Source organism: Bombina bombina, chromosome 4, assembly GCF_027579735.1.
Source record: "Bombina bombina isolate aBomBom1 chromosome 4, aBomBom1.pri, whole genome shotgun sequence".
NCBI classification, from domain to species: Eukaryota; Metazoa; Chordata; class Amphibia; order Anura; family Bombinatoridae; genus Bombina; species Bombina bombina.
In genome coordinates, this window is record NC_069502.1 from 488,921,117 (window position 1) to 488,945,926 (window position 24,810).

General features: G+C 37.6%; 1 protein-coding gene across 1 annotated transcript in view; it reads left to right on the top strand.

Annotated features, from left to right (window-relative positions):
* Window positions 1-24,810, top strand: part of TINAG (tubulointerstitial nephritis antigen) — a 411,273-nt gene that overhangs the window by 127,679 nt on the left and 258,784 nt on the right. Inside the window, exon 3 of the mRNA XM_053710395.1 lies at window positions 18,297-18,386. Coding sequence (XP_053566370.1) covers window positions 18,297-18,386 — 90 coding nt within the window. The remainder of the gene's footprint in view (window positions 1-18,296; window positions 18,387-24,810) is intronic.

Sequence of the window (24,810 nt, forward strand, 5' to 3'; positions counted from 1 at the left end):
GAAGCTGTAAACAGTAAGTAAGAGAATGGCGCCAAAGTAAAAGCGTGTGCTGAGCCTGAAGAGAGAAGACACACCTCTCCTAGTGCAGTCATAATCGGTTCTTTCCAAACCGCATACAGGCACACAAAAACGGCATACATTTTACCCCCAAAATAAAGATAACAACTGCATCCATAAGCATTCTACCAAACTGAGCCACCAATAAGTTAAATACACTGTTTCTCTATATACCACCACACAGTGCCCTGCATCCTGCCTTAAATATCCTGATCTCAGGTATAGAGTCCCATATATAGTGCAGTGGACAAACTGCTGTAGTGTCAGGTCTTTCTAAGTGAAATTAAAATGGCACTTGACTGCACCCTTGACTGTTTGGCAGGAGTACAGCTCACCTGGCATGAGAGGAAGGCACTCCTCACAGAGTCCTGTGGATAAAAGAAGGAACAGAGTAAGCCTACTCTGGCATTCTATTTGAGGCTAGCAAATCTGTCAGGAAAATGCAGTGAGGCCCACCCCACAAATTCCTACCTGCTTGAAAGCTAACACAGCCCTACTAAAGTAACTAACATACAGCTAGACCCAGCTTGTCAGGAAAGATCAGAGCAAACCTGCTCCTGCTTTCAAAATAATAAAATCTTGATAGAAGAATTCTTCAACAGACACCTAAACTTCACCTCCTCCTTGCACGGAAGGCAAAGAGAATGACTGGGGATTGTGGGAAGGGAAGTAATACTTAACAGATTTGCTGTGGTTCTCTTTGCCTTCTCCTTCTGGCCAGGAGTGATATTCCCAACAGTAATTGATAAATCCATGGACTCACCGTATTCTTAGGAAAGAAATAGCTATTTAACTTAACGCATTGCCCTACAAAAGGCCCTTTTAAGGGCTATTGGTATTTTAGTGCTAGATTAGGGGGTGTTTTTATTTTATTTTTTATTTTTATAGGGGTATTAAATTAGGTTTAATTTTTTATTTTTGATCATTTGATCATTTTGATGATTTGGTTTATTTCTTTCTGTAATTTTAGGCCTAGATTTAGAGTTGGGCGGTAGCCGTCAAAACCAGCGTTAGAGGCTCCAAACGCTGGTTTTAGGCTACCGCCGGTATTTGGAGTCAGTCAGGAAAGGGTCTAACGCTCACTTTGCAGCCGAGACTTTTCCATACCGCAGATCCCCTTACGTCAATTGCGTATCCTATCTTTTCAATGGGATCTTTCTAATGCCGGTATTTAGAGTCTTGGCTGAAGTGAGCGTTAGAAATCTAACGACAAAACTCCAGCCGCAGAAAAAGTCAGTAGTTAAGAGCTTTCTGGGCTAACGCCGGTTTATAAAGCTCTTAACTACTCTGCTCTAAAGTACACTAACACCCATAAACTACCTATGTACCCCTAAACCGAGGTCCCCCCACATTGCCGCCACTCGATTAAATTTTTTTAACCCCTAATCTGCCGACCGCCACCTACGTTATACTTATGTACCCCTAATCTGCTGCCCCTAACACCGCCGACCCCTATATTATATTTATTAACCCCTAACCTGCCCCCCACAATGTCGCTGCCAGCTACCTACAATAATTAATCCCTAATCTGCCGACCGCAAAGCGCCGCTACCTACGTTATCCTTATGTACCCCTAATCTGCCCCCTTCAACGTCGTCTCCACCTGCCTACACTTATTAACCCCTAATCTCCCGAGCGGACCACACCGCTACTATAATAAAGTTATTAACCCCTAATCCGCCTCACTCCCGCCTCAATAACCCTATAATAAATAGTATTAACCCCTAATCTGCCCTCCCTAACATCGCTGAAACCTAACTTCAATTATTAACCCCTAATCTGCCGACCGAATCTCGCCGCTACTGTAATAAATGGATTAACCCCTAAAGCTAAGTCCAACCCTAACCCTAACACCCCCCTAAGTTAAATATAATTTAAATCTAACGAAATAAATTAACTCTTATTAAATAAATTATTCCTATTTAAAGCTAAATACTTACCTGTAAAATAAACCCTAATATAGCTACAATATAAATTATAATTATATTATAGCTATTTTAGGATTTATATTTATTTTACAGGTAACTTTGTATTTATTTTAACCAGGTACAATAGCTATTAAATAGTTAAGAACTATTTAATAGCTAAAATAGTTAAAATAAATACAAAATTACCTGTAAAATAAATCCTAACCTAATTAAACCTAACACTACACTATCAATAAATAAATTAAATAAAATACCTACAATTACCTACAATTAAACCTAACACTACACTATCAATACATTAATTAAATACAATACCTACAAATAACTACAATTAAATAAACTAACTAAAGTACAAAAAATAAAAAAGAACTAAGTTACAAAAAATAAAAAAATATTTACAAACATTAGAAAAATATTACAACAATTTTAAACTAATTACACCTACTCTAAGCCCCCTAATGAAATTACAAAGCCCCCCAAAATAAAATAATGCCCTACCCTATTCTAAATTACAAAAGTTCAAAGCTCTTTTACCTTACCAGCCCTGAACAGGGCCCTTTGAGGGGCATGCCCCAAGAAATTCAGCTCTTTTGCCTGTAAAAAAACACATACAATACCCCCCCCCAACATTACAACCCACCACCCACATACCCCTAATCTAACCCAAACCCCCCTTAAATAAACCTAACACTAAGCCCCTGAAGATCTTCCTACCTTATCTTCACCTCACCGGGTATCACCGATCGGTCCTGGCTCCAAAATCTTCATCCAACCCAAGCGGGGGCTGGCGATCCATAATCCTGCGGCTGAAGAGGTCCAGAAGAGGCTCCAAGGTCTTCATCCTATCCGGGAAGAAGAGGCGATCCAGACCTGCAACCATCTTGATCCAAGCGGCATCTTCTATCTTCTTCCGATGAGGAACGGCTCCATCGTGAAGACCTCCAGCACGGATCAATCTTCTTCCGACGACGTCCAACTGAAGAATGACGGTTCCTTTAAGGGACGTCATCCAAGATGGCGTCCCTCAAATTCCGATTGGCTGATAGGATTCTATCAGCCAATCGGAATTAAGGTAGGAAAATTCTGATTGGCTGATGGAATCAGCCAATCAGAATCAAGTTCAATCCGATTGGCTGATCCGATCAGCCAATCAGATTGAGCTTGCATTCTATTGGCTGTTCCGATCAGCCAATCAGAATTTTCCTACCTTAATTCCGATGTGGGGGGCCAGCGGTTTAGGGGTTAAAAGGTTTATTTTATTAGTAGCTATTTGGGGGGCAGCAATTTAGGGGTTAATAGGATTATTATAGTAGTAGCAATGTGGGAGCCGGTGGTTTAGGGGTTAATAGGCTTATTATAGTAGTAGCGATGAAGGGGGCTGGCAGTTTAGGGGTTAATAGGTTTATTTAGTGTTGGCTATGTGGGGGGTTGGCGTATTAGGTGTTAATAGGTTTAATAAAGTAATAGGTAGTTTATAGGTGTTAGTGTACATTGTAACATTTTAGTTATGAGTTTTGTGAAACATTTTTTTTTTGCAAAATCCATAACTACTGGACTCAGATAGCGGAATGGAGTGCGACGGGATAGACTATAACGCTAGCGTTATTGCCGGACAGCACAACCTGTAATACAGGCGCAATGAAAATCCCACCCTCAAAAGTATATTTTGAGTGTGGAATGGAGAGTTGCATAAAGGCTAAAATGCTAGCGGTAATATTCCGCTCGCAATGGCCAATTTTTTAGTGGTATAGCCATACTGCACAATTTGTAATTTTGCTGTTAGTTATTAAACTAAGATTACTTTTACAGTTTAAAGCATAAAATGCTTTTTTTTTCAATTTATAGTTGGGATTTTTTTTATCTTGTGAAAAAATGAGAGCTCTCGAAAATTCAAAATTATTACTGACCTGATCTTTTAAAGTATGTTTTGTGACTGCAGTAATTGCATGGTGGTGCATTGTGTTAATATTAAGGCTAGCAATTATCAGATGTATTTGACAGAACTATTGTTATCTTACGGCTAGATTTAGAGTTTGGCGGCCAAAGGGGTGCGTTAGATACGCGTGCTTTTTTCCCCCCCGCACCTTTTAAATATCGCTGGTATTTAGAGTTCACAGAATGGCTGGGTTTTCAGTGCGTTAGGCTCCAAAAAGGGAGCGTAGAGCATAATTTAACGCCACTGCAACTCTAGATACCAGCGGTGCTTACGGACGCGGCCAGCCTCAAAAACGTGCTTGTGCACGATTTCCTCATAGAAAACAATGGGGCCATTTGAGCTGCAAAAAAGCAGTGTTCAGCTCCTAACGCAGCCCCATTGTTTTCTATGGGGAAACACTTCCTACATCTGCACCTAACACCCTAACATGAACCTCGTGTCTAAACACCCCTAACCTTACACTTATTAACCCCTAATCTGCCGCAACCGCTATCGCTGACACCTGCATATTTTTTTTAACCCCTAATCTGCCGCTCCGTAAACCGCCGCTACCTACATTATCCCTATGTACCCCTAATCTGCCCCCTTCAACGTCGTCTCCACCTGCCTACACTTATTAACCCCTAATCTCCCGAGCGGACCACACCGCTACTATAATAAAGTTATTAACCCCTAATCCGCCTCACTCCCGCCTCAATAACCCTATAATAAATAGTATTAACCCCTAATCTGCCCTCCCTAACATCGCTGAAACCTAACTTCAATTATTAACCCCTAATCTGCCGACCGAATCTCGCCGCTACTGTAATAAATGGATTAACCCCTAAAGCTAAGTCCAACCCTAACCCTAACACCCCCCTAAGTTAAATATAATTTAAATCTAACGAAATAAATTAACTCTTATTAAATAAATTATTCCTATTTAAATCTAAATACTTACCTGTAAAATAAACCCTAATATAGCTACAATATAAATTATAATTATATTATAGCTATTTTAGGATTTATATTTATTTTACTGGTAACTTTGTATTTATTTTTACCAGGTACAATAGCTATTAAATAGTTAAGAACTATTTAATAGCTAAAATAGTTAAAATAATTACAAAATTACCTGTAAAATAAATCCTAACCTAATTAAACCTAACACTACACTATCAATAAATAAATTAAATAAAATACCTACAATTACCTACAATTAAACCTAACACTACACTATCAATACATTAATTAAATACAATACCTACAAATAACTACAATTAAATAAACTAACTAAAGTACAAAAAATAAAAAAGAACTAAGTTACAAAAAATAAAAAAATATTTACAAACATTAGAAAAATATTACAACAATTTTAAACTAATTACACCTACTCTAAGCCCCCTAATGAAATTACAAAGCCCCCCAAAATAAAATAATGCCCTACCCTATTCTAAATTACAAAAGTTCAAAGCTCTTTTACCTTACCAGCCCTGAACAGGGCCCTTTGAGGGGCATGCCCCAAGAAATTCAGCTCTTTTGCCTGTAAAAAAACACATACAATACCCCCCCCCCCAACATTACAACCCACCACCCACATACCCCTAATCTAACCCAAACCCCCCTTAAATAAACCTAACACTAAGCCCCTGAAGATCTTCCTACCTTATCTTCACCTCACCGGGTATCACCGATCGGTCCTGGCTCCAAAATCTTCATCCAACCCAAGCGGGGGCTGGCGATCCATAATCCTGCGGCTGAAGAGGTCCAGAAGAGGCTCCAAGGTCTTCATCCTATCCGGGAAGAAGAGGCGATCCAGACCTGCAACCATCTTGATCCAAGCGGCATCTTCTATCTTCTTCCGATGAGGAACGGCTCCATCGTGAAGACCTCCAGCGCGGATCAATCTTCTTCCGACGACGTCCAACTGAAGAATGACGGTTCCTTTAAGGGACGTCATCCAAGATGGCGTCCCTCAAATTCCGATTGGCTGATAGGATTCTATCAGCCAATCGGAATTAAGGTAGGAAAATTCTGATTGGCTGATGGAATCAGCCAATCAGAATCAAGTTCAATCCGATTGGCTGATCCGATCAGCCAATCAGATTGAGCTCGCATTCTATTGGCTGTTCCGATCAGCCAATCAGAATTTTCCTACCTTAATTCCGATGTGGGGGGCCAGCGGTTTAGGGGTTAAAAGGTTTATTTTATTAGTAGCTATTTGGGGGGCAGCAATTTAGGGGTTAATAGGATTATTATAGTAGTAGCAATGTGGGAGCCGGTGGTTTAGGGGTTAATAGGCTTATTATAGTAGTAGCGATGAAGGGGGCTGGCAGTTTAGGGGTTAATAGGTTTATTTAGTGTTGGCTATGTGGGGGGTTGGCGTATTAGGTGTTAATAGGTTTAATAAAGTAATAGGTAGTTTATAGGTGTTAGTGTACATTGTAACATTTTAGTTATGAGTTTTGTGAAACATTTTTTTTTTGCAAAATCCATAACTACTGGACTCAGATAGCGGAATGGAGTGCGACGGGATAGACTATAACGCTAGCGTTATTGCCGGACAGCACAACCTATAATACAGGCGCAATGAAAATCCCACCCTCAAAAGTATATTTTGAGTGTGGAATGGAGAGTTGCATAAAGGCTAAAATGCTAGCGGTAATATTCCGCTCGCAATGGCCAATTTTTTAGTGGTATAGCCATACTGCACAATTTGTAATTTTGCTGTTAGTTATTAAACTAAGATTACTTTTACAGTTTAAAGCATAAAATGCTTTTTTTTTCAATTTATAGTTGGGATTTTTTTTATCTTGTGAAAAAATGAGAGCTCTCGAAAATTCAAAATTATTACTGACCTGATCTTTTAAAGTATGTTTTGTGACTGCAGTAATTGCATGGTGGTGCATTGTGTTAATATTAAGGCTAGCAATTATCAGATGTATTTGACAGAACTATTGTTATCTTACGGCTAGATTTAGAGTTTGGCGGCCAAAGGGGTGCGTTAGATACGCGTGCTTTTTTCCCCCCCGCACCTTTTAAATATCGCTGGTATTTAGAGTTCACAGAATGGCTGGGTTTTCAGTGCGTTAGGCTCCAAAAAGGGAGCGTAGAGCATAATTTAACGCCACTGCAACTCTAGATACCAGCGGTGCTTACGGACGCGGCCAGCCTCAAAAACGTGCTCGTGCACGATTTCCTCATAGAAAACAATGGGGCCATTTGAGCTGAAAAAAAACCTAACACCTGCAAAAAAGCAGTGTTCAGCTCCTAACGCAGCCCCATTGTTTTCTATGGGGAAACACTTCCTACATCTGCACCTAACACCCTAACATGAACCCGTGTCTAAACACCCCTAACCTTACACTTATTAACCCCTAATCTGCCGCAACCGCTATCGCTGACACCTGCATATTTTTTTTAACCCCTAATCTGCCGCTCCGTAAACCGCCGCTACCTACATTATCCCTATGTACCCCTAATCTGCTGCCCCTAACACCGCCGACCCCTATATTATATTTATTAACCCCTAATCTGCCCCCTCAATGTCGCCTCCACCTGCCTACACTTATTAACCCCTAATCTGCCGAGCGGACCGCACCGCTAATATAATAAAGTTATTAACCCCTAATCCACCTCACTCCCGCCTCAATAACCCTATAATAAATAGTATTAACCCCTAATCTGCCCTCCCTAATATCGCCAACACCTAACTTCAATTATTAACCCCTAATCTGCCGAACGAATCTCGCCACTACTGTAATAAATGGATTAACCCCTAAAGCTAAGTCTAACCCTAACCCTAACACCCCCCTAAATTAAATATAATTTAAATCTAACAAAATAAATTAACTCTTATTAAATAAAGTATTCCTATTTAAAGCTAAATACTTACCTGTAAAATAAACCCTAATATAGCTACAATATAAATTATAATTATATTATAGCTATTTTAGGATTTATATTTATTTTACAGGTAACTTTGTATTTATTTTAACCAGGTACAATAGCTATTAAATAGTTAAGAACTATTTAATAGCTAAAATAGTTAAAATAATTACAAAATCACCTGTAAAATAAATCCTAACCTAAGTTACAATTAAACCTAACACTACACTATCAATAAATTAATTAAATAAAATACCTACAATTATCTACAATTAAACCTGAAACTACACTATCAATAAATTAATTAAATACAATATCTACAAAAAATACAATTAAATAAACTAACTAAAGTACAAAAAATAAAAAAGAACTAAGTTACAAAAAATAAAAAAATATTTACAAACATTAGAAAAATATTACAACAATTTTAAACTAATTACACCTACTCTAAGCCCCCTAATAAAATAACAAAGACCCCCAAAATAAAAAAAGGCCCTACCATATTCTAAATTACAAAAGTTCAAAGCTCTTTTACCTTACCAGGCCTTAAAAGGGCCCTTTGCGGGGCATGCCCCAAAGAATTCAGCTCTTTTGCCTGTAAAAAAAAACATACAATACCCCCCCCAACATTACAACCCACCACCCACATACCCCTAATCTAACCCAAACCCCCCTTAAATAAACCTAACACTAAGCCCCTGAAGATCTTCCTACCTTGTCTTCACCATGCCAGGTATCACCGATCGTTCCAGGCTCCACAAATCTTCATCCAAGCCCAAGCGGGGGCTAGACATCCATCATCCGACGGCTGAAGAAGTCCAGAAGAGGGTCCAAAGTCTTCATCCTATCTGGGAAGAAGAGTAGATCCGGACCGGCAACCATCTTCTTCCAAGCGGCATCTTCTATCTTCATCCGATGAGGACCGGCTCCATCTTGAAGACCTCCACCGCGGACCCATCTTCTTCTTCTGACGACTTTCCGACGAATGACGGTTCCTTTAAGGGACGTCATCCAAGATGGCGTCCCTCGAATTCCGATTGGCTGATAGGATTCTATCAGCCAATCGGAATTAAGGTAGGAAAATTCTGATTGGCTGATGGAATCAGCCAATCAGAATCAAGTTCAATCCAATTGGCTGATTCAATCAGCCAATCAGATTGAGCTCGCATTTTATTGGCTGTCCCGATCAGCCAATAGAATGCAAGCTCAATCTGATTGGCTGATCGGATCAGCCAATTGGATTGAACTTGATTCTGAATTCTGAAGAATTTTCCTACCTTAATTCCGATTGGCTGATAGAATCCTATCAGCCAATTGGAATTCGAGGGACGCCATCTTGGATGACGTCCCTTAAAGGAACCGTCATTCGTCGGGAAGTCGTCGGAAGAAGAAGATGGGTCCGCGGTGGAGGTCTTCAAGATGGAGCTGGTCCTCATCGGATGAAGATAGAAGATGCCGCTTGGAAGAAGATGGTTGCCTGTCCGGATCTACTCTTCTTCCCGGTAGGATGAAGACTTTGGACCCTCTTCTGGACTTCTTCAGCCGTCGGATGATGGATGTCTAGTCCCGCTTGGGCTTGGATGAAGATTTCGGAGCCTGGAATGATCGGTGATACCTGGCATGGTGAAGACAAGGTAGGAAGATCTTCAGGGGCTTAGTGTTTATTTAAGGGGGATTTGGGTTAGATTAGGGGTATGTGGGTGGTGGGTTGTAATGTTGGGGGGGGTATTGTATGTTTTTTTTTACAGGCAAAAGAGCTGAATTCTTTGGGGCATGCCCCGCAAATGGCCCTTTTAAGGGCTGGTAAGGTAAAAGAGCTTTGAACTTTTGTAATTTAGAATAGGGTTGGGCATTTTTTTATTTTGGGGGGCTTTGTTATTTTATTAGGGGGCTTAGAGTAGGTGTAATTAGTTTAAAATTGTTGTAATATTTTTCTAATGTTTGTAAATATTTTTTTATTTTTTGTAACTTAGTTCTTTTTTATTTTTTGTACTTTAGTTAGTTTATTTAATTGTATTTATTTGCAGATATTGTATTTAATTAATTTATTGCTAGTGTAGTGTTAGGTTTAATTGTAACTTAGGTTAGGATTTACTTTACAGGTAATTTTGTAATTATTTTAACTAGGTAGCTATTAAATAGTTATTAACTATTTAATAGCTATTGTACCTGGTTAAAATATTTACAAAGTTGCCTGTAAAATAAATATTAATCCTATAATAGCTAAAATATAATTATAATATATATTGTAGCTATATTAGGATTTATTTTACAGGTAAGTATTTAGATTTAAATAGGAATAATTTATTTAATAAGACTTAATTTATTTCTTTAGATAAAAATTAGTGTTAGGGTTAGAATTAGCTTAAGGGGTTAAACAATTTATTAGAGTAGCGGTGAGCTCCGATCGGCAGATTAGGGGTTAATACTTGAAGTTAGCTGTCGGCGATGTTAGGGAGGGCAGATTAGGGGTTAATACTATTTATTATAGGGTTATTGAGGCGGGAGTGAGGCGGATTAGGGGTTAATACATTTATTATACTAGCGGTGAGCTCCGGTCGGCAGATTAGGGGTTAATAATTGTAGGTTGCTGGCGGCGACGTTGTGGGGGGCAGATTAGGGGTTAATAAATATAATATAGGGGTCGGCGGTTTTAGGGGCAGCAGATTAGGGGTACATAGGGATAACGTAGTTGGCGGCGGTATACGGAGCGGCAGATTAGGGGTTAAAAAAATTAAATATAGTGGCGGCGATGTGGGGGGACCTCGGTTTAGGAGTACATAGGTAGTTTATGGGTGTTAGTGTACTTTAGAGCACAGTAGTTAAGAGCTTTATGAACCGGCGTTAGCCCAGAAAGCTCTTAACTACTGACTTTTTTCTGCGGCTGGAGTTTTGTCGTTAGAGTTCTAACGCTCACTTCAGACACGACTCTAAATACCGGAGTTAGAAAAATCCCATTGAAAAGATAGGATACGCAATTGATGTAAGTGGATCTGCGGTATGGAAAAGTCGCGGCTGAAAAGTGAGCGTTAGACCCTTTAATGACTGGCTCCAAATACCAGAGGGCGGTAAAAACCAGCGTTAGGAGCCTCTAACGCTGGTTTTGACGGCTACCGCCCAACTCTAAATCTAGGGCATTAATTTGTTAATGAAAGTAAGCGAAGAATTATAAAACATCATCAATTTCAAATGCATTTTAGTTTTAGCCTACAATACTGTTTAGGTTTTGGAGCAGCTTTTAGATACAACAGCTAGCAAGAAAACACTAAGAAATGAAGATCTACTTCTATTCTCAAATGTGCTTATTTCTTAGGATATTTTATCCTAAGTAGGTATGTGCGCAGCACTAAATGGCAGGAAATAGTGCTGCCATCTAGTGCTCTTGCAAATGGATAACATTCTTGCAAAACTGCTGCCATATACTGCTCCAGAGCTTTCATATCTGCTTTTCAATAAAAGATATCAAGAGTACAAATAACATTTTTATGATAGAAGGGTGCATGCTCTGTCTGAACCATGAAGGGTTTCATGTCACTTTAATATTTAATAACATTGTGTTGTCTATAGTTGAATGACAAACAGATATTTAGAAAATAATATTGTATAGAGAGCTTCTTCATAAATACCTTTCCTGTTGGGAATGTCTAATCTCATTATGATAAGGAAAACTGCTAGACGTAGGCAAGTTACGAAGCTGGTTCATGCTGAGTGATAAACAGATTCTGCTCTCATTTGATTGGTCATGCAAGAGAAGTGGGAAAAGATGCACAAGGATTTTCTTATGCAATGTTAAATGTAGACAGCAGACTTACAAGAATTTATATTCAAAACCTCGCTGCTTAGGTGAGATGATCTAAGTCCTCGTTGGTGCGATGAGGCCCTTAAAATAAAAATAAAATGTTATCTTGAGAAAGGTTTATGTTGCTATCTAGTGTTGTGTATGTGAAACAAAGGCTTCAACATTACAATACAAGGTCTAAAAAAATCCCAAAGATTTTGCGTTATTTCTCTCCATGCCGGCAAGGTTTTGAATATCGGCCCCACAGTGTCTGCTGCCCTCTTGCCACTATCTTGGACAGACAGGTTCTCTAGTTGAAAACCTTGTCTGTCCATAATTTAAAAAATGGTGGCAATAGAGTGACTGACTCTTACAGAGAGAGTGCCATTATTTGAAATCCCACTCAAAATGTATTGGTATTATAACACTTATATACACAGTAACTTTTATAATAGTCATATGTCAAAACTTCTAATGAAGTACAAATCACACATTTCCTCCCCACACTGAAGTAAAGTTGTGTGCTTCTCTCTTTTTTTAATGCAAATTATGACTCTTAGGGAATTCTTCCTATGCGTGATATGGGAATCCAGATGTGGACCCGTCGCTCAGAGTGCCTAGAGGGATATGGCTGCACCTCACTGATGAGACTCACAATAGGCTAAAACGTACGTCTGGGGTTTTGCCATTTCTCTCGTTCAGGGAAGGATTGCCTGGTATTTTGCGGCTGGACTGTACTGTTAAGTCAGGGTCAGACTGATATGCTACAGGAAAGTTCTTCTCTGTGAAAAGCACATGTTGAGCAAAAAGAGGCTGCTTCTTGGGTGGTAACTAGCCATAGAACAAGCTATTATGCTATTGTTCCCAGGTTGAGTGCTTCTCTCTTTTTATTTATGCAAATCTGGCCCACAGTGTCTGCTGCCCTCTTGCCACTATCATGGACAGACAGGTTCTCTAGTTGAAAGCCTTGTCTGTCCATAATTTAAAAAATGGTGGCAATACAATGACTGACTCTTACAGAGAGAGTGCCATTATTTGAAATCCCACTCAAAAAAATATTGGTGTTATAACACTTATATACACGTTAACTTTTATAATAGTCATATGTCAAAACTTATAATGAAGTACAAATCACACATTCCTCCCCACACTGAAGTAAAGTGTCAGTCTATTGTATGATATTTACCAGAAAGATTAAATGGAAAATACTTTTTGTCAAATTGGACCTATTCTGTTCTCTTTGGTTCTGCCTTTAGACCCTTTTTTTTCCAAGTGTTAATGCCATTTTCAACCTTTCAGAGTTCAGCTACGTGAAAAGTCATTAACTAGCTGCTCACCAATTTAATTAAGATCTACTTTATAATAACCAATAAAAGAACACAATTTTTTACACACAAAGCCAAACAACGGTGCTTTATCAAAGATAATGTACTCCCTGTATATGTCACTTTTAATTGTTAATTCTTCTTCTCTTATTGGAAGGTAACAATGAATGGATATTAAGTTTAGGAGATAAAGATCCCTTGTTCTGGTGTTGCTCTTTTTGTGAAAACTACTTTAATCTTCAGTTTTATTAAGTTCCCTAATGTTTTTAAAAGCTTATACAGGTTGTGCAGAATTATTAGGCAAGTTGTATTTTTGAGGATTAATTTTATTATTGAACAACAACCATGTTCTCAATGAACCCAAAAAACTCATTAATATCAAAGCTGAATAGTTTTGGAAGTAGTTTTTAGTTTGTATTTAGTTATAGCTATTTTAGGGGGATATCTGTGCGTGCAGGTGACTATTACTGTGCATAATTATTAGGCAACTTAACAAAAAACAAATATATACCCATTTCAATTATTTATTTTTACCAGTGAAACCAATATAACATCTCAACATTCATAAATATACATTTCTGACATTCAAAAACAAAACAAAAACAAATCAGTGACCAATATAGCCAACTTTCTTTGCAAGGACACTCAAAAGCCTGCCATCCATGGATTCTGTCAGTGTTTTGATCTGTTCACCATCAACATTGCGTGCAGCAGCAACCACAGCCTCCCAGACACTGTTCAGAGAGGTGTACTGTTTTCCCTCCTTGTAAATCTCACATTTGATGATGGACCACAGGTTCTCAATGGGGTTCAGATCAGGTGAACAAGGAGGCCATGTCATTAGATTTTCTTCTTTTATACCCTTTCTTGCCAGCCACGCTGTGGAGTACTTGGACACGTGTGATGGAGCATTGTCCTGCATGAAAATCATGTTTTTCTTGAAGGATGCAGACTTCTTCCTGTACCACTGCTTGAAGAAGGTGTCTTCCAGAAACTGGCAGTAGGACTGGGAGTTGAGCTTGACTCCATCCTCAACCCGAAAAGGCCCCACAAGCTCATCTTTGATGATACCAGCCCAAACCAGTACTGCACCTCCACCTTGCTGGCGTCTGAGTCGGACTGGAGCTCTCTGCCCTTTACCAATCCAGCCGCGGGCCCATCCATCTGGCCCATCAAGACTCACTCTCATTTCATCAGTCCATAAAACCTTAGAAAAATCAGTCTTGAGATATTTCTTGACCCAGTCTTGATGTTTCAGCTTGTGTGTCTTGTTCAGTGGTGGTCGTCTTTCAGCCTTTCTTACCTTGGCCATGTCTCTGAGTATTGCACACCTTGTGCTTTTGGGCACTCCAGTGATGTTGCAGAAATATGGCCAAACTGGTGGCAAGTGGCATCTTGGCAGCTGCACGCTTGACTTTTCTCAGTTCATGGGCAGTTATTTTGCGCCTTGGTTTTTCCACACGCTTCTTGTGACCCTGTTGACTATTTTGCATCCCTCTGCAAGATATCTCACTATTTTTTACTTTTCTGAGCCTGTCAAGTCCTTCTTTTGACCCATTTTGCCAAAGGAAAGGAAGTTGCCTAATAATTATGCACACCTGATATAGGGTGTTGATGTCATTAGACCACACCCCTTCTCATTACAGAGATGCACATCACCTAATATGCTTAATTGGTAGTAGGCTTTCGAGCCTATACAGCTTGGAGTAAGACAACATGCATAAAGAGGATGATGTGGTCAAAATACTAATTTGCCTAATAATTCTGCACTCCCTGTATATAGTATCTCACAAAAGTGAGTACACCCCTCACATTTTTGTAAATATTTTATTATATATTTTCATGTGACAACACTGAAACAATTACACTTTGATACAATGTAAAGTAGTGACTGTACAGCCTATATAACAGTGTAAGTTTGCTACCCCCTCAAAATAACTCAACACAGAGCCATATATGTCTAAACCGTTGGCAACAAAAGTGAGTACACTCCTATGTGGAAATGTCCAAACTGGACCAAAAGAGTCAATATTTTGTGTGGCCACCATTATTTTCCAGCACTGCCTTAGCTCTCTTGGGCATGGAGTTCACCAGAGCTTCACAGGTTGCCACTGGAGTCCTCTTCCACTCCTCCATGAAGACATCACAGAGCTGGTGGATGTTAGAGACCTTGCACTCCCCCACCTTCCATTTGAGGATGCCCCATAGATGCTCCATAGGGTTTAGGTCTGTATACATACTTGGCCAGTCCATCACCTTTACGCTCAGCTTCTTTAGCAAGGCAGTGGTTTTCAATGTTGTCACATGAAAAGATATAATAAAATATTTACAAAAATGTGAGGGGTGTACTCACTTTTGTGAGATACTGTAATTAAATAATAATTTGTAGCGGACCTACTCAACAGAGGACCCAGGTACAAAATAGTTGTTTTGGTTGCTCAGTAGTAAGTAATAGTAATAATATATATGCTGCTATGTATAATGATTTTGACTATAGATAGATGGATAGATAGATGATAGATATAGATAGATAGATAGATAGATAGATAGATAGATAGATAGATAGATAGATACACCTGCTCTAATAAAAGCCTTTCCTACATTAGGATTGCACACATTCTGCACATTCCTATGTACAGACTGGTAGTGTGGGTCCCCCTGTAATTGAGCCCTAGTGCCACTGCACCAATTGTAGTTCTGCCCCTGATAATATCACCTATCTACCTTCTCTCCTCCAAGGTATATAAGTCATTGAATATTTATTCACACATTTTATATTTTAGATCATGTACCATTTCAATGTCCCTCTTTAAATAGATTCCAATTTATTTATATCCTTTTGCAATACGGCCTCTAGAACTGTGCAAATACCTCTATCCATACAACTTAGCATTCTACTGGGCTTAATTTCTGCAATACTACATTGTTAGGGTACTATTTATCAAGCAGTGATTGCTGCTTCGGAGGCCCATCATTTCAGGCTCATCTGAAACGATAATTAAATAGAAGCAGTCTTAAGACCGCTGCTTCTTAACTTTTCCTCCACCTAAATTATTCCGATCTAGCCACTGATAGAAGCCTATTGGCTGCCATCAAGCAGGGGCTGCATTGCAGAAGCATTGCTGGTGGAATTCTTGTGCAATGTAAAATGCAGAAAGCGTATGCTGTCTGCTTGCCTCGATGTCCGGTAGATATGATTCATGGTAACGCTCATCTTTAAGTAAATGTAGTCCTTAGTGTTTACCCAAATACTTCTAGTAATAGTCAAAGACGTACTTTTAGTACATTTAAAAATGATCTAATAAATATAGAAGCTTTTCCAATGCTGCTGAATATCAAAGAAGAGAAATTAATTTGTTATGTTAAAATTAAATTGTGAAAGTTAACATCGGCTTTCTGACATATCACTTTAATTGAAGGGTTAGTAAAGTCAAAATTAAACTTTCATGATTCAGATATGGCATGCAACTTTCTAATTTACTTTTATCAATAAATTTGCTACTCCAGTAACCAAGCTAGCAATAAAAAAAAAACCTAAGATGGGGAGAATGGACAACTAACAATAACATGTACAAGGGGTTCAATATATTTGACTTATGTGCCATTGCTGGACATCAGATATGCATATACCTCTATGTGTGACAGTAGGGTTTCATTTAGTTTAATATGACCCTTAAAAATAAAGGGAATTTTGACTGCAAATTGGTGCAAATACAGGAACATCATTAAATAGCTTTAAGCAGCTGAACACTAACATTTTGAAAATAGTGAAAAAGGTGCTTAAACTGGAATTGTAATTGTGTACTGTTTTATAATAATTTATAATAATTAATATTTGTGCTACATTCTGATCATAGCTATTACCTTACACTAAATTGTTGCATTGAATACTGACTTTACATTAAGTACCGTTTGTGCTGCCATCTTATCGTATCTGCAGCTAGGGATGGACAAATGTGTTTATATTCGAATTTGAATGTTAGAACGAATGTTATTGTAGAAATTCAATTTACATAATAGAATGTTGATAAGAACAAATATTCTTAAAAATTTGATTTTGGAATGTTATTTACAGTTTTCGAATGTCACATTCGAATATCACATTCAAATTCGAATGTCACTTTCAAATTCGAATATTACATTTATAAAACACAATTGTAGACTAGAAACACTATTTCGAATGACACATTCAAATCGAATATCACATTTGAATTTGAATATTACATTTATAAAACACAGTATTAGACTAGAAATACTATTTTGAATTTGAATGTCACATTTGAATCAAATATCACATTCGAATACGAATATTGCATGTGACATTCGAATGTAGCATTCAAATTTGAATATTACATTTAAAACACAGTATTAGACTAGAAATACTATTTCAATTTCAAATGTGACATTCGAATATTACATTTATTTAAACACAGTTGTAGACTAGAAATACTATTTCGAATGTCCCATTAGAATATTACATTTCAAAATTGAATGAATACATAGCTAAACATTCTATTATTCGAACGAATATTTTTGAGTTTTATTAAAAAATTCAAAAACTAAAATTTGAAAATAGCATGTTAAAATGTTATATAAACATTCAAAATTCGATTTGAATGAACGAATGTATCAAAATTCGTTTTAAATTTTGAATTTTTAGAAACATTCGCCCATCCCTACTTACTATTAGCTATAACAGTCTACACCCTTATAATTAGTCACGATCATCTCATATTTTATATTACGTGGTGTTATTCCCAAGTTGACATATTCTCCAGTGCCAGATAATATCTAGATATTTCATCTAGGCTGAGATACACTGTCCTATTCTTTTTTACCCTATTCCAATATCTCCCAGTACTTGACAACTTAGGTGACATATATTATGTTGTTGACCTATGTTTTTAGTGTTTTCCCATTTTTAATTTGAATTAATAAAGTTAAGTTTTATCCGCATTTTGTTCCCTTTGACAGGGACTTACTATATTATCCAGTGTGTGAACCACTATACTGGGCATTGTTATTGTTATTGGTATATTTTTTGTGCCTCATACAGAGAAACATACTATGGAAAAGTGAACTCTATGGTGAGGAGTGCTATCTAGTACACACCTATACAGTTGTTTTTTCCACTATTTGTTCCATTAAGCCTTTTAGTATACAGCACCTACCCCCAACTTGAACCAACACAATATTAAGGGTTATATGTAAGATTGGGTCGCCATGCTGTAGTGCCATTCTCTCTCGCCTTCTTTCCCTTTGCCTTTTTCATATAAAAATAAAAATATCCCTAGCCACTTAAATACAAAAGTACTACATGTTCTAACTTTACCAGTTCTAAATACATCTTATGAATAGATAGTGTAATGTTGTATAATAATTATCCACATATATTTTTTTTTTAGTACCTGCCTTAATAATCACTGGGTATGTACAGATCACGTTTGCCTTGTTCGGGATGATCTAATTGAAGAAATAAACAAAAATGATTATGGGTAAGTACATAATGCCTCATTGTTAAAAGGACATACAATTCAAAATGAAAGCCCTCAAAACATTTTTAAATAAGGAAAAAAAAACACCAGAGAGGCCTGGAGTGCCTCCATCACACTTAAAGGGACTATTAAACTTGAAAAAAACTCTGCAAAATATATTAAAGTGACAGTCTAATCAAAATTAAACTTTCATGATACAGATAGGGCATGCAATTTTAAACAACTTTCCAATCTACTTTTATTATAAAATTTGCTTTGTTTTCTTTGTATTGTTTGATTGAAACCTAAACCTAGGTAGGCTTGTATGCTGATTTTTAAGCCCCTGAAGGCTGCTTCTTATATCAGTGTTTTTTGACAGTTTTTCACCACTAGGCAGTACTAGTTCATGTGTGCCACATAGATAACTATATGCTCACTTCCGTGGAGTTATTTATAAGTCAGCACTGATTGATTAAAATGGAAGCCTGTCAAAAGAACTGAAATAAGGGAGCAGTCTGCAGAGGCTTAGCTACAAGGTAATCACAGAGGTAAAAAAGTATAATAATATAACTGTGTTGGTTATGCAAAACTGGGAAATGTGTAATAAAGGGAATAGCTATCTTTTTAAACAATAAAAATTATTGAGTAGACGGACCCTTTTAAATGCAGCAGATACTTAAATTATAGTTACTTTTTTTTGCTGTTGTCATATATTAATCTAGATCGGCAGTACATCAAATTTGATGCAGTACCACCTATCCTCTTTAGGGCCAGATTACGAGTGGAGCGCAAACATTTGCATGCAAGCGATAAGGGGTTTATCTCAGGTGTTTGTGCTTGTCAGGCTTATCACTTGTATATGAGTTGAAAGTAAACACAATTGCTATAATGATTACTGCATCCCCAGATCTCTGGTTAACTGTTAAGCAAAAAAAAAAAAAATGAATGCATTCAAGAATGCATTACAAAGTGTAATTACACTCATAATAACACTAACAAAAATTACTTAAAAAAAATTGCACAAAAAAGTAATAAGTGCTCAAGGAGGTCTCAGGTGTTTGAAAAAAAACAAAACAGGCAAAGGGCTTTATGTATGGAGATACGCACACACACACATATATTTACACACACACACATATATATATATATATATATATATATATATATATATATATAGTCCATGTAGAAAATAAGGTAACAGCACCACAGCACACAATCTTCTTTTAAAGGTGAAAAATCTTTATTTGAGGTTTAGCAACCAGTAAAAAAGCGACGTTTCGGACCTACATAGTCCTTAATCATGCATAAGTTAAAATCAAACAAACAGACTTTAAAAAGGGTATCTGGACCAATCATGCTTCAAATCTCAGTGTTAATTGGTTTAACCCATACCTATCCAGGTTTGTAAATTTCAACAACACAGTGACCTCTAGTGGTACCAGAATATATTCCATCATTTAAAACCATTATAAAAACAAATACAAATCATAATCTCTATTCAGACCATATGGATGTAATGTGTTCAGACGTTTAATCCACCATACTTCTTTCTGTTTTAGTTTTAGTTCCCTATTACCCCCTCTTCTATGATGGGGGATATGGTCAATCACTTGAAAGCGAAGCTGGCTTACTGTATGGCCCATATTTGTAAAATGTGCTGATACTGGAAGTGACATATCTTTTGATTTAATGGATGCTTTATGTTGACTAAACCTATCCCTGGCGGCTTGGGTGGTCTCGCCAATGTAACAAAGGCCACATGGGCATTTAAGTAGGTAGATTGCATAGTTAGTTTGGCATGTATATAACCCATTGATTGTATATTGCTTTCTTTTGTCATTTTGTGCTAAGAATTTCCCTTTAATAACTGAATTACATTGGGCACAGTGTAAGCAGGGGTAACAGCCTTTATTAGGGGTAGTTAAGTAATTTACATCAGACATTTTAGTTGTACCTATGTCAGCTTTTACTATGTGATCCCTAAGATTTTTTACCCTTCTATATGATGGCATAGGAGGGAGTTTAAATGATTCTATCTCTGGATTATATTTTGACAAAAGGTGCCAGTGTTTTCTTACTATTCTAAAGATGTCATTACTCTTGTCACTGTATTCCATTGAAAGCACTAATCTATCTGTTCCTTTCTCTGTTGGTTTTTTATCATGTATTCTATCCAAATCCTGAATGTTTTTAGCGATATTTTCTTTTGGATATCCTCTTTGGATAAATTTATTGCCCATAGACACTAGTCTTTCTGGCAATACTTTTTGATCTCTAACTATTCTTTTAGTACGCAAAAGTTGACTCCTGGGTATGGATTTAAAAACAGTATCAGGATGGAAACTTTCATATCGCAGCAGAGTATTTCTATCTGTGGGTTTTACATATAGATCTGTACTTAATGTATTTCCATGTCGATATACAGTTGTATCCAGAAAGTTAATCTTTTGGATAGAGTAAGTAAGGGTAAATCTTAGGCCTGTCATGGAGGCATTGATATCCTCAACAAACTGTATCAGAGACTCCAATGAGCCCCCCCATATGCCAAAAATATCATCTATATACCTTAGCCACAGCTTACAATGGCTGATGAATGGCTGATTAGTGTAGACAAATTTGTTCTCAAAGCCACTCATGAACAAATTGGCATATGAGGGGGCTACATTGGAGCCCATGGCTGTTCCCCGCTTTTGCATGTAGTAAGTGTCTTGAAAGAGAAAATAATTGCAATATAGGACAAGTCTTAGCATGTCATCAAAAAAATCAATCTGAGATAGATTATATAAGCCACTGTCACTCAAAAAGCTTTTCACAGTCAATAGGCCTGCCTCATGGGGAATAGAGGTATATAAATTTACCACATCCAGTGAAAAAATTAACCAAGTATCCTCTATTTCAATCCCCATAAGTTTTGAAAGAAAATCATTTGTATCCTTAATAAAGGATTTTTGCTGTTTGACAAATGGAAAGAGGACTTTGTCCAGAAAGATAGAGATATTAGAAAAAATAGAATCGGTACAGGCCACAATAGGGCGTCCTGGTGGATGTAATAAGCTTTTATGGACTTTGGGTAATGTATAAAAAATTGGTGTTATAGGGTATTTGTTATACAAAAAATCATAGACCTGTTTAGAAATAATGTTATGTGTCAAAGCTCTATCTAATATGCCCTTAAGCTCTCTTTGTATTTCTTTAAGAGGATCATGATCCAGTATTTCATAAACCCCTCCATCTGACAGCTGTTGTAATATCTCCTGCACATAATAGTCAGTGTCTAACACTATTATTGCTCCGCCCTTGTCAGCATTTTTTATGGTGATATTTTTGTTATTTTTCAAAGTAGATATAGCCTCCCATTCCCCTTTTGTGAGGTTATGTTGTTTTGTGTAAGGATTTAATCTAGTTTTTTTCATTAGATTAGCAACATCTTGTTGAACAAATTTAACAAATGTTTCTACACCTGAGTTGCTTGTTGGAGGTCAGATGGAGGGGTTTATGAAATACTGGATAACAAATACCCTATAACACCAATTTTTTATACATTACCCAAAGTCCATAAAAGCTTATTACATGAGGCAGGCCTATTGACTGTGAAAAGCTTTTTGAGTGACAGTGGCTTATATAATCTATCTCAGATTGATTTTTTTGATGACATGCTAAGACTTGTCCTATATTGCAATTATTTTCTCTTTCAAGACACTTACTACATGCAAAAGCGGGGAACAGCCATGGGCTCCAATGTAGCCCCCTCATATGCCAATTTGTTCATGAGTGGCTTTGAGAACAAATTTGTCTACACTAATCAGCCATTCATCAGCCATTGTAAGCTGTGGCTAAGGTATATAGATGATATTTTTGGCATATGGGGGGGCTCATTGGAGTCCCTGATACAGTTTGTTGAGGATATCAATGCCTCCATGACAGGCCTAAGATTTACCCTTACTTACTCTATCCAAAAGATTAACTTTCTGGATACAACTGTATATCGACATGGAAATACATTAAGTACAGATCTATATGTAAAACCCACAGATAGAAATACTCTGCTGCGATATGAAAGTTTCCATCCTGATACTGTTTTTAAATCCATACCCAGGAGTCAACTTTTGCGTACTAAAAGAATAGTTAGAGATCAAAAAGTATTGCCAGAAAGACTAGTGTCTATGGGCAATAAATTTATCCAAAGAGGATATCCAAAAGAAAATATCGCTAAAAACATTCAGGATTTGGATAGAATACATGATAAAAAACCAACAGAGAAAGGAACAGATAGATTAGTGCTTTCAATGGAATACAGTGACAAGAGTAATGACATCTTTAGAATAGTAAGAAAACACTGGCACCTTTTGTCAAAATATAATCCAGAGATAGAATCATTTAAACTCCCTCCTATGCCATCATATAGAAGGGTAAAAAATCTTAGGGATCACATAGTAAAAGCTGACATAGGTACAACTAAAATGTCTGATGTAAATTACTTAACTACCCCTAATAAAGGCTGTTACCCCTGCTTACACTGTGCCCAATGTAATTCAGTTATTAAAGGGAAATTCTTAGCACAAAATGACAAAAGAAAGCAATATACAATCAATGGGTTATATACATGCCAAACTAACTATGCAATCTACCTACTTAAATGCCCATGTGGCCTTTGTTACATTGGCGAGACCACCCAAGCCGCCAGGGATAGGTTTAGTCAACATAAAGCATCCATTAAATCAAAAGATATGTCACTTCCAGTATCAGCACATTTTACAAATATGGGCCATACAGTAAGCCAGCTTCGCTTTCAAGTGATTGACCATATCCCCCATCATAGAAGAGGGGGTAATAGGGAACTAAAACTAAAACAGAAAGAAGTATGGTGGATTAAACGTCTGAACACATTACATCCATATGGTCTGAATAGAGATTATGATTTGTATTTGTTTTTATAATGGTTTTAAATGATGGAATATATTCTGGTACCACTAGAGGTCACTGTGTTGTTGAAATTTACAAACCTGGATAGGTATGGGTTAAACCAATTAACACTGAGATTTGAAGCATGATTGGTCCAGATACCCTTTTTAAAGTCTGTTTGTTTGATTTTAACTTATGCATGATTAAGGACTATGTAGGTCCGAAACGTCGCTTTTTTACTGGTTGCTAAACCTCAAATAAAGATTTTTCACCTTTAAAAGAAGATTGTGTGCTGTGGTGCTGTTACCTTATTTTCTACATGGACTGTATACACTGGAGTTTGGCTGATACTCCTTGGTAACGTGCACACAGGTGGGAAAGAAACTTTACTAAAACCTATGGTGCTGGATTCAACTCACTTACTTCTTGTTTATGGAATCAGCAGAGTCACGAGCACCTGTAGTGAGTGAAAACATAATGGAGGACAAGCAGCCTTCTACTTTCTCTTATTCAGACATAGATGCAGCACGCATCACCTCATTGGCCCTGGGATCAAGGAATTTCTTAAGGGTCACTGCAGAAGCAGACACTAAAAAAGAGTATGAGAGAACAAAAAGAAAATTGATATCTCTGGAACTGCATTCTGTGACACTTGCAGAATACTACCGTATTAAAAGGATCCCCAGAGGCTTAAGAGTTAAACTGAGGCCCACCATTCTATCTAACAATGAAATGTATAAAAATAAATTTGAGAGCATTCTGAATAAGTGCTCATTTGACCTTATCGTCCTGACCGTGGAGTGCCTACAACTGGAAATTGAGAAACAGAAAAAAACTGTATCAGAAGTGGAAAGAATAATGGAAACTAAACTCACCCTGGATATGCTGAAAACTACTAAAGAAGAAGTAGATGCATTACTGGCACAATACCGTTCAGACCTGGAAGAAAGGAAAAGGGTTAAATTCATACGGGATGAAACGGACTATGCTAACAACCGAGTGTACCAGTGGTCACATGACCAGACGTCACGACGTGAGGGCCCACGCTGGAGGAGACAGCCGAGAACTACAGCAGCGCAAGAAAAGGAAGACAGCTCATCATCCGGCGAGAGTTTTTTAGACACAGGCTCAGAAGGCGACACCGGAGGGGAGGGCGGAAGCACCGCCGATCAAAGGGAGTACAAGATGCACACACGGAGTTCCTGGAACCAGCAAGGGCAGCCGCAGCGGTCACGGAGAGGAGCCAGACATCGCAGGGGTATGAGAAAGCAACAATAGAGGTAAAAAAGTTGCCGGTTGTTAACCCCTTACTGTTTAACAAAAATGAACTGCCTGTTACTAACTTCATAAAGGGAAATGAATGGAACGAACTGTCTAATATTGCTAGTACTCCAGTGTTATCTGAAAATCCACTTGAGGGAAATGAACTGCCTGCGATTAACCTCTTAGAGTGTGGTATAATAAGGGAAAATGAACTGCCTGAAATTAACTCCTTAGAATGTGACATAGTAGATAGTACACTGTCTGAGTTTATACCAGTGAT